Here is a 12,204-nt window from a genome sequence, read left to right on the forward strand (position 1 = left end):
CAGAACCTAGTCAGCTACCAATACAGCATTTTATAGATTTATACGTGTAGGTGAACCCAACCTGATTCCAAAGGGTTGCATAATAAACCTGCCTCACTTTAAGAAACCTTGTTTTGGACAAATGATAAAACAGCATTCATCCTTTCTGGTGATGCAATCCCATACGGCATTGCAGTCAAAACAATTTATCTAATATGGTGGAAAACAGAGATAGAGAAATTGAGAGAAAGAAAGAATGAGAATAAATTATAGACTACAATCCTCAGAGATTCCCGTTTAAGCCATTGCACAACCAAGACAACAAAAGCATCCCTTTCACTCTCATAATAACACACCACTATGTCAAACTAAGTTTGTGCAACAGCCCTACGGTAAATGTTTCCTGACAGGGATTAAGTGTTCTTCTTTCCGCCCTCTTCCGGCTGATACCTCACAAACACACAGCCTGTTATTTCTGACAGGGCCAGATTGAATCTATTTTCATTAGTCAAGCAGCCTGTGTACAAAACAGCCCATTAGTTTGGCCACATCACGGGCTCAACCACAATCATGCATGTGTGTGTGACCCTGGCAGAACTAGAGGTGACAAAGTGCACCTGACATCATCCCAGCAAATTGATGTCTCTCATTTGCCAGCATCATACTGTACAGACAGGGCTTCAGCTATGACAGTCACTACAATTATGATGATTGGCTGTTTATAATAGGGGTCTGAAAAGGGGACACGGAGGGCTGGGAGATGAGCGAGGTGGGGAAACCGGGTGTGAATTTAAAGCAGGGGCGGCGTTATCAGTGCTGGTCATCAGAACCAGCCTGCGATTTTATTGCCTTCCGGTCATCTCTGAGAGCCGAGCAGATGCGTGTTCTGAATGCACATATGTCCGTACAAAACACAGCCAGAATTCATACAAGCTTCGGAGAGCCGAGCGTTTTGCTGATCTGTCTGGATTCAGTTTTGCAGCATTAAGCTCAGCGGTCTCTCATCTTGACCTTTTCCGGGGAGTTTTTGCCCGGGCTTGGCTGCATGGCTGCGCTGTTTAATTTCTCATGTCACTAAAGGCCCCGGAGCCGGCCGCAGAATATAAATTTGAAGGAACGCTTGCTTGAGAAAGCGTGGCCAGGAATCAGATGGTGCTGTTATCCCAAGCCTGGATGAAAATGGGAGAGAAGACTGCGCTTTATGCAGAAACACAGATCAACTAACAATACAGTGGTTACCAAAGCACAACAGTCTATGTGAGAAATAGGCCTTTTTACAACATGTCTTTTCATTGGGATTAAAGGGACACTCCACTTTTTTTGAAAATATGCTCATTTTCTAGCTCACCTAGAATTAAACATTCAATTTTTACAATTTTGGAATTCATTCAGCTGATTTCCAGGTCTGGCGTTTCCACTTTTAGCATAGCTTAGCACAATCCATTGAATCTGATTAGACCATTAGCATTGCACTCAAAAATTACCAAAGAGTTTTGATATTTTTCCTATTTAAAACTTGACTCTTCTGTAGTTACATCGTGTACTACTAAGGCTAACAGATAATTAAAAGTTGCAATTTTCTAGGAACTATACTCTCATTCTGGTGTAATAATCAAGGACTTTGCTGCCATAACATGGCTGCAGCAGGCGTAGTGATATTACGCACTGCCCGAAAATAGTCCCCTGCTACTGAAAGTTACCAAGGGAACTATTTTCAGGTGCTGGGTAATATCATTGCGTCCAAGATGTGCCGTTACCGGAAGCTTGTTTTTATAGTTTATAAAGTTATGGGGTTAAATGGGGTAATTTTGATATTTGGCTGAGTATCGCTTTAAACTGTTCATATAGACGGTTTCATCAGACGCACGAGATACACGTCTGGATCCAAACTTTACTTCCGGTTTAGATTTTTTAATGGTCTGACTAGTTGCTAAACTGATCTATTGAACAAATGCCTCGTCGAAACTAACAAATGTTTTGGTTTCCTATGTAATCTATGTGTTGTTGTTTGTTTGCTTGTTATATAAATAAACTACATTTAAAGAACTTTGTTGCTATTTATTCTTAACGGCGTTTACCGGAAGTTACGTGCGGACCGCGACAGCCGCTTGTTTATGTTGTTACTGCTGAAACGTTCTATAATGTTTTTGTGATCTCAGCTATTCCAATAGGAGACATCAGTTTAACACTTAGATCACATACAGTAGAATTTGGACTGACAGATTTTTAACAAATTTGACTCAAATACATTAAGGTACTCATTGAAATACTGTACACATTAAATCTGATCCTTGAATTACAAAAGTAAGGAACTTTTTTTAAAGGGACAGTAAGTAGGGTTTTAAGTGTTTTATTCATCAAAATCAATGTCTTTATTCATAAATATGTCCTCGTTGGTGTCAAATGACCTCTGCTAATGACTTTTCTCTTTACTAACATTGTCCAAGGAGGCTTCCATGTCGTTCCACCGTATTGATAAACTATAATAGCAGAGAGTGACAAAAAGGACTTGCCTACCAACACGTTTCCACAACGTGTTTTCATTCAGAACACATGAACTAGCTGAAAAGGACACGGAGATCAGTGATTACATAATGGCTACCGTAGTTGCAAGACGCATTTGGAAAAGCAAGGCGCTAGAGAGCACTGTTCGTTTGAATGCAAAATACAATTTTACCACTAGATGGGGGTAAATCCTACTTATTGTCCCTTTAAATCTAATCTATCTTAGACTTTTTGAGATACATCTCAGTCTGAATGGATCAGATTTGAAAAAGGTTTTTTATCATCTGGTGTAAGACACTTAATGTAGGATCATACAAAGTATTGATATTATTTGGAGCCCAGTCTAAAACTAAACTCTTCTGGCATCACTGTATCTTTACTAGAGCAACCATTGTACATACACTACACTATCCTGAACCAATGGATCAGACTTCATCACTTGCAAAAAGTCAGTCCCAAAGATTGAATTTGAAATCCAAATCAAATTTGTGTGCAGTGTGAACAAAACCTTAGTGAGCACCAATAGAGCACAGATGCAGCATTAATGCATTAAAGTGGATAACCTAAAACAGAATTAAATAGCCACTTCCTCAATTCATGAGTCATCCATTCAACTCTAATTGAAAAGTGAAACATGAAGAAGAGAAAGACAGGGGCGGAGAGGAAAAGACAATGCGGCCAATGAGCAGAGAAATCAAAGGTGGCATTAAGAGATGCTAAATGGGAAACAGGGCACAACACTCCAGGACTATTAAGGTAATATAAAAAAACACTAAAATAAAATGTAACTGATGAACTGAAAACTAATATTCAACAAAAAAGCATTTATTTGTGTGATCATGATGATAAAACAACATGACCCGTGTCTCTGTTTGGGAGAAGACATCCCACATGCAGATTGCAATTAGACGTGCAATATCAGTAAGGTTTACTCATACTGTTAAGAAAGATAAGCATTAACAAATGCTTTAGGCTCAAAATGAGCCGTTTTTCAGCATTTATTGATTAACTAATGTTAACGGTTAAAATACTTGATTTTAAAAATGTATAAGTAAATGGTTTAATTCACATGAACTAATGCCCAGTAGAAGTATTGTATACTGTCAATTCATGTAAGCTAATGCATTAACAACCTTATAGTAAAGTGTTTCTGAGATATAAAAACCCTAAGGCTCTAAAAAAACAAACAAAATGAAAGATGAGCACACTAAACATTAAAGGAATGTCAACACAGGCCGCCTTTGAAATACCAGCTTAGCACGACTTCAAGATGACAGAAAAAGCGATCCGGAGAAAAATGAAGACCAATGCACAGTAGGGAAAAGCATTTTCCACGGCACTGTAGAATAGCACGATGACTTTAAGATGAGGGCGAAAGGGGATATGAGCTCTGTGCACGAGGGGCCGACGCCAACACGAAGATGAGAGGAAGAGAGAGTCGAGCAGAAAGAAACTGGCTGTTCCTCAGTGTAATGAGAAAAAGAACTGCATGATTTGGATCCACACGTTGGCTTAGAGGACACGGTCCCCAGTTTCTGGCCACTCGAAATGAATGGCTCTGGGTTTTTAGCCGGCTGCCAAATCAAATAAATTTATTCGAACGCACAGGAAAAGCATAAACAAGAAAACCGATGGATGTCAGAAACATTTCTCACATTAAAGCCCCGCTGGGTAAATTAGTAATGACTCATAATGGCAGAACCCTACACATGGGAAGCTGCTCCAAAGATACTCCATTAGGATGGCAATTATTAACCGCTACATTAAAACTGTGTGTGTGTGGGTGTGTGTGCGTGTGTGTGTGTGTGTGTGTGTGAGTGTGTGTGTGTGTGTGTGTGTGTGTGTGTGTGTGTGTGTGTGTGTGTGTGTGTGTGTGTGTGTGTGTGTGTGTGTGTGTGTGTGTGTGTGTGTGTGTGTGTGTGTTAAATTTATATACAGTACATCCACACCTCAGTATCTAACAAATATTGTGTCATTCTCTGCCTTTGAGCGACAGAGTGGAACTTAATATAATTAAAAGTCAGTGTCATATTTCCTATGAGACAGACATCTCAGCAGCTGTGCAAGCATTACTGTACAAAAAGAGAAGGGGGGGTATTTGTCACACTTCTTACTTCAGTAACTAATTTTAAGAATAGGTTTATTTTAAAGGGATAGTTCAATCAAAAATGAAAATTCTGTCATCATTTATTCACCCTTATTTTGTTGTAAATCTGTAAAAAAAGTTGTTTTTATTTTAATGAACACAAAAGAAGATATTTTGATAAATGATGGTTATCACACTGACTTCCATAGTAGGTTAAACAAATAATATGGAAGTATTGTGATAAATGATCACAAAAATATTTTGATAACTGATGGTAGGCACACAGTACATGTGTCATATTCATATTGAATATGACACCGGAGTGGGACTCATTTTCAGCCCTGGAGTTTTATGCCTTAGACCGGCCCATTTAGGTTATGACTTACTAAAATAAAATAATTAAATCCACAGTAGCCTATATACACAAGTCTGCAATAGTGCACTGTTCTCTGCAGCCTTGCAATTCATTTTATTTTTCAAATTTCCAATTTAATGCAAATACATATTTGTATTTTTTTTAAATGGTGGGTCTTGAGATTACCTGTTGTGTTATAAAGGTTTGGAAACCCCATATATTTACAATACACAAGCAAGATTTATAAAGTATGTAGGGGAAACAGATGAAAAAATACAAATCCTCATCTTAATTTTTTAGTAGCCTACTTAGATCATATATACCTTGTGTCAAAAAAGAACAAATATATAATGGACTTTCAACATTTTGTTTTATTTGAGAAAACGTCATATTCATAAACCTATTTTTTTTCCAATAAACTGATGAGTTTTGCATCAAATAGTTTGTTACTCTTGCAATAGACGATGAATAAAGACTATTAGACGATTCATTGTTACATTTATGACCAAGATTTAAAATAAAAATGATTTGTTCACCCTTTTTTTCTTTTACTGTGGGTTTACACCAAACGCGAAGCGTGCAATCGCATCGCGTTGCTCGCTCTAGATTACGCGCAGGATTTAACTTTGTGTCATGCGAATGTTTCGCTCAAATTGAATATTTTTAACTTGGACGAAGACGCGTTTGAGGTGAATAGCGTGTTTTCACGGCAAACGCGCCGCCCATATCATGTCATTCGCATCGCCCCATGCGAGGATGCGTCTGATCGCGTCTTTGCATTGGCTTTGTATGTAATCTACTCGTGAATTCGTTAAACTCGCATCTGGTGTAAACCCACAGTTAGAGGCCGTTCGTATCAAGTCGCGCTCAAGTTTATTTTAAATAGACGCACGGCAAGTGCACCCAAATATAAGCGTGTCTACAAAACTCGTGTTTACAGACGAGCGCTTTGAAAAGCAGAAGAAAACAGCGCGTACTGCATTTCTCGTGCATTCTAGATCCGTTAATGAACCCTAATGCAACAATTATTTCAATAAGTGGTCGGGACTCGTGACATCAACTTCGGACATCTCCCATCTGCAAATTATGCGAGTGGGGCTGCTGTTCGTACTGGCGACCTATGGACAGCAACCTTCAACCAGCCGCTCAGTTTTTTTGGCCACGAGGGCCGCTGTTGTAACGCTACCGGCGTTATTATCCTGGTCCTCCCTATGGCCAATCCAGGCCTGGCTGTGTGCTTATTTATCAAAATATTTTATTTTGTGTTCATCAGAAAAAAAATTCATATACATTTTTGGGTGAACTTTCCCTTTAAATAACTTTGTATGTGTACTTCCTCCCTGGGGATCAAACCCATGACCTTTGCTTGCTCATGCAATCTAACAATATTTGTCCTAGAGTCCAAGAAAATGGGACAAGCCTGAAATGGCCGACATAAAAGTCAAACATGTGGGTGAAGCAAGATCAAATATGCTTTAAATAAATCAGGAGCTCATTACAGAGTGAGACCCAAGTGTGCAGAACATGATAATACACCAGAGAATCAGAGAAAGAAGAGAGGATGTTATCTGGAAAATGGCAGGAAGCATGCAAAAAGAGATTGATATTATTACAACCCAATGTTTATTTCTCATCCTAACATTAGATTTTAAAGCTTATATATAAATAGCATATATTGTAGAGAAAGTCAACAAGGCTGTACTTTCTTACCCCGAAAACCTTTTTTTTTTAAACTCAACTGTAATTTCTTAAAACAGCAGGAGATAATTTGGTAACCAAAGATAAGCGTAAAACTATGACAAAGCAATTACGAAACAATAAACAGTAAATGGTGTGCTGAATCTGTGTGTAGCTTGGTGCTGAAAGGTTTAATTGCTTCTCAATGGGACACTTCACTCACCGATTAGGTTGGAGCGGCCGTCTCCCAGCGGGTAGCGCTGATATCGGGATACGGGGAAGGGAGGCAGCTTGTGGAACTGGGAATGCAGCAGGGGCTCGAGTCTAGATGCCGAAGGGTCAGAGGGGTAAAACAGGTTGAAGATTTGAGAACACGCAGGCCGGAGCTGAGACACTGCGGGATAGAGGATGTGTGGGGGAATAAAAAAATTGAAACGTTTTGGTTAAATCAATTTGACCTAAAGCACTGTCAAAATTCAATGCACATATAATTAAAGGAAAACACCACCGTTTTTTTACTATGCTCTTACCTCAGCTTAGATGATTTAATACATACCTATTTTTTCAATGCATACACTCAATCTTTGTACAGTGTGTCATGAATGTGTTAGCATTTAGCCTAGCCCCATTCATTCCTTAGGATCCAAACAGGGATGAATTTAGGAGCCACTAAACACTTCCATGTTTTTCCTGTTTAAAGACTTTTACATGAGTAGTTACACGAGTAAGTATGGTGGCACAAAATAAAACGTGGCGATTTTAAGCGGATAAAAAATGAGAACTATATTGTATGGCGGAAGAGCACTTAGTATGCAGCACTTCAACCTCGGGCGCAGTCATATTGACAAAAGTTTGAGCGAAAGGGGAAGTGATGATTTTCCTCCTTGCTGAGGTCAAAGTGCTACAAACTTTGGTGGCTTCTAAATTCATCCCTGTTTGGATCCTAAGGATTAAATGGGGCTAGGCTCCATGCTAACACATTCACAACACGCTGTACAAAGATTAAGTGCACGCATTAAAAAAGATAGGTATGTATTAATTTGTTAAGTTGAGGTAAGAACAAGGTAAAGTATTGAAAAACGGTGGTTTTCCTTTAAGAATGCTGGGAAAGCTGGTGTGTTTCTTTATGACTGATTTTGCAGTAATGGCAGTGAATGTCAGCAGTGTATTAGAGGACAGGACATTGTGCCCTATATCATAAATTGGAGTCTGTGATTTACACTAACCCTGGACAGCAGGCAGCACGGTACGTCTCATGGCCAGCACCAGTCCAAGAGGACAGCCCAGAAAAAAACAATCTGATACTTCAAAGTCAAAGCGACCTGGATTCAATACCAGATTGGTGCCGCTGCCTGGTCTCAGATCTGTTCCATCTTGTATCAGACTGCAAACACAAATATGTACATATAAGTACAAATATGACATCTTCAGAAAAAAGTTGCCTACAGAAGACAAAGAGTATGGGGAAGGTTATCAGTTCTGAGCATCAGTGGTGGTCACCAGCATTGGCTGTATGAATGCTGGTCCTCAGCATGAGATTGTGATGTTCCCGGTCTCCTGTGTACTTCTCAGCTAACTTAGCTCTCTGAGGTCGATGTGACCATGCTGGTAGCTACCATTTATCAGCTAATTACTATGCTGATCCACAAGCTGGAGAATGACATACCGAAGTAGTCAAGCATGAACATTTACAATGGTCTTAGCTGCTGCTCTTCTCAGAAGGGTAATTGTGATTTCATTTGCATTAAACAGACACTTTTAAACAGCATGACCTACATTATATTCCAGGTGTGCACTTTATCAAAACTGAGAAGTGAACCTATAGTATTGATATTGCCATGCCATACATAATCATAGAGGAACAAAAAAAACCTTTAATGTAACTTAACCATGTATGTGTCTTTAACTACAAGTTTGATATGTTTTGTACACTCCCTTTCTCTACCAATAGATTAACAGTTTCAAAACAATAAAACGTATGTGCTATACTACATTATTTCTCTAAAATTCAATGTTTACCGTGTACTGTTTGTATAGGTGTCACAAACAGTGACCAGCTTTAAATGACAACAAGTCAACAATATTTGTCTTTTGACATCTCCGCCTTCTTTTTGCATTCTTTTGTTACTATGTCACGCTACAACACAATGACAGGAAAGCTGCTAAAGACTTTGGGGTGTGCAGGGTATACAGGGCCCCAGGGATAGATGATTGGGCTAGAGACATGAGAGAGCTGAGGTGTATAGATGAGTCAAGTGATAAGTCTCCCTCAGGACCAGAGCTATCAGACGTGTGTGGAAATCATTGTCTAGTATGTCTTACTTGACTGTATAAAGTTAAAGCTGTGGTTAAAGCTCAGTGTTGGTAATGAAAAGCTTGCTAGATTCATTCGTGCAAGGAGCAATGAACCATTGTACCTTAAAACAAGCCACTTAACCACAAGTTACTCCAGGTGTACTTGACTTAAATTTAAGTGCACCAGCCAAGTCATTTGAGGACATTTAGCAGTCATTTAATGTTAGATTAGCCTGTTCGCGTCTAGTGCTGCACAATTAATCGCATCGCAATCGCGATGTCAGCCTGTGCGATTATATGACAGCAAAATGTTGCAATTATATTAAATAAATAAATGTGTGAACTTGTTAACACAAACTTTCTGATAACAGTTGATGATTTTCCTTGCTGTTTAAAAAAAGAAAGAAAAACAAACAAAAAAGGCAGTGCACGTGTGGCATGCACGTGTGTGGTGTGCGTCGTCGTTATACCAGAGCGAAGATGGATGCAGAGGAGGTTGACAGTGTTCTGGTAGCTAAAAAAAAAACTCTATGTCTGTTGTATGGCGGGATTTTGGATTTAGGATTACTGACACTGAGCAGTTGCTACATCACGTGGCAATACGAAAACATTTCTAGTTTTACAAATACACATTTTAGCTAAACTGTGTGTGGATTTTCCTTAAAACCCATCAAGTTGACTCATGATACCACTGAGTATAATCGCAATCGCACATCGCAATATTAGCATCAATAACCGCAATGGGAAAAATTGCCCAAATCGTGCAGCCCTATTCGCTTCTCATGGTCGGAAATTACTTAATGGTCGGAGAGTTTTAGACAAAAATGCTACCAAGATGAATAAAAAATCCCCCTAAATTCAAGACAATTAAGGGCCAATATGACCCTTTACAATTAAACATGATCATGATAAAAAGACATGATCAAAATGTGAAAAAAATGAAAATGTTGATGACAGCATTACATTTAGATCTGTTCACATTGCATCGGGTTACTTTTTACGTGTTATTTTTGCACCGTTGAGCATTACAAGCAATCACAGTTGGGCCTGTTGAGCGGATAAATGTACAACCCCAAATCAGAAAAAGTTGGGACACTGTAGAAATTGTGAGTAAAAAAGGACTGGAATAATTTACAAACTTCATAAACTTATATTTTATTCACAATAGAATATAGACAACATATCAAATGTAGAAAGTGAGACATTTTGAAATGTCATGCCAAATATTGGCTCATTTTGGATTTCATGAGAGCTACACATTTCAAAAAAAGTTGGGACAGGTAGCAATAAGAGGCCGGAAAAGTTAAATGTACATATAAGGAACAGCTGGAGGATGACCAATGTTTAGGAATAGGAATGTTGTCCCATTCTTGTCTAATACAGGCTTCTAGTTGCTAAACTGTCTTAGGTCTTCTTTGTCGCATCTTCCTCTTTATGATGCACCAAATGTTTTCTATGGGTGAAAGATCTGGACTGCAGGCTGGCCATTTCAGTGTCCGGATCCTTCTACCAAGCTGTCATGATGTTGTACTTGATGCAGTATGTGGTCTGGCATTGTCATGTTGAAAAATGCAAGGTCTTCCCTGAAAGAGACGACGTCTGAATGGGATCATATGTATCTAGAACTTAGATAAACCTTTCAGCATTGATGGTGCCTTTCCAGATGTGTAAGCTGCCCATGCCACACATACTCATGCAACCCCAAACCATCTGAGATTCAGGCTTCTGAACTGAGCGCTAATAACAACTTGGGTTGTCATTGTCCTCTTTATTCCAGATGAAATGGCGTCCCAGTTTTCCAAAAAGAACTTCAAATTTTGATTCGTTTGACCACAGAACAGTTTTCCACTTTGCCAAAGTCCATTTTAAATGAGCCTTGGCCCAGAGAAAACGCTTGTGCTTCTGGATCATGTTTAGATACGGCTTCTTTTTTGACCTACAGAGATTTAGCTGGCAACGGCGAATGACACAGTGGATTGTGTTCACCGACAATATTTTCTGGAAGTATTCCTGAGCCCATGTTGTGATTTCCATTACAGTAGCATTCCTGTATGTGATGCAGTGTCGTCTAAGACACAAAGATCACGGGCATCCGGTATGGTTTTCCGGTCTTGACCCTTACGCACAGAGATTATTCCAGATTCTCTGAATCTTTGGATGATATTATGCACTGTAGATGATGATAACTTTAATCTCTTTGCAATTTTTCTCTGAGAAACTCAGAAAACTATTTTTCTCTGCAGCATTGGGGGAATTGGTGATTTTCTGCCCATCTTGACTTCTGAGAGGCTCTTTTTAATACTCAATCATGTTGCCAATTAACCTAATAAGTTGCAAATTAGTCCTTCAGCTGTTACTTATGTGCACATTTGAATTTTCTGGCCTCTTATTGCTATCTGTCTAGACTTTTTTGGAATGTGTAGCTCTCATGAAATCCAAAATGAGACAATATTTGGCATGACATTTCAAAATGTCTCACTTTCTACATTTGATATGTTATCTATATTCTATTGTGAATAAAATATGTTTATGAGATTTGTAAATTATTCCATTTTTTTCTCACAATTTCTACAGTGTCCCAACTTTTTCTGATTTGGGGCTGTAATAGCCAATCAGTAGCATTTAAATGGGTTTTCGGAGCAATTAAAGAATTTGGTTAAAGCATGCCGTGCCTTTTATGACTTATCATAAACAACAGTGTGCAGATGCATAAAGAGATTCATTGTACTGTGAAGTCAAAAATTATTAGCATATAGCAGCAGAAGTGAGTCATTGAGTGTTTCAGTGTTGTTTCCTTGCTTTCTTTATATTTATTCACAGTCATTCGTGCATTAAAAAAAGCAATATAATAACTCATAAACTTTCTCAGCTTGTTAAAAAAATTGTTTTTAAATGTAAGTTTATGCAAATATATATATATATATATATATATATATATATATATATATATATATATATATATATATATATATATATATATATATATATATATATATATATATTGCCCACACAGGATATATGCCAGCCTAGCCTTTTATAGCCAGCAACAACCGGGGAGTCCTTTCAGATCGAGACCTATAGACACTGAAGGCGAATCCCTACGTTTCAAACTCTTTAATAACGTCAAGCTGCGGTGGCTATATTTATTGCGACCATTAGCAGTGAAAATTACATATTATGCCTTTTTAAGGGCCTGTTTCTTGACGTAAATGTGGGCGCCGCCATCTTTGATGATCTTTCCTGTTTATGACTTCCGATGAGCCACTAAAGCTAACAGTAGTCTATTGCGAAGGACATAAGTGTGCCG

The 12,204-nt window shown here is 38.5% G+C and overlaps 1 protein-coding gene across 4 annotated transcripts in view; it reads right to left on the minus strand.

Moving 5' to 3' along the window:
• The window catches only part of pitpnm3 (PITPNM family member 3), a 127,167-nt gene that overhangs the window by 20,383 nt on the left and 94,580 nt on the right, over window positions 1-12,204 (minus strand). For all 4 annotated transcript variants that reach the window (XM_055196648.2, XM_055196647.2, XM_055196646.2 and 1 more), the window contains 2 exons: window positions 7,829-7,986; window positions 6,826-6,996 (listed from right to left, as the gene is read on the minus strand). In XM_055196648.2, the coding sequence (XP_055052623.2) occupies window positions 6,826-6,996; window positions 7,829-7,986 (329 nt within the window). The remainder of the gene's footprint in view (window positions 1-6,825; window positions 6,997-7,828; window positions 7,987-12,204) is intronic.

Source organism: Misgurnus anguillicaudatus, chromosome 24 (genome assembly GCF_027580225.2).
Source record: "Misgurnus anguillicaudatus chromosome 24, ASM2758022v2, whole genome shotgun sequence".
Taxonomy (NCBI): Eukaryota; Metazoa; Chordata; class Actinopteri; order Cypriniformes; family Cobitidae; genus Misgurnus; species Misgurnus anguillicaudatus.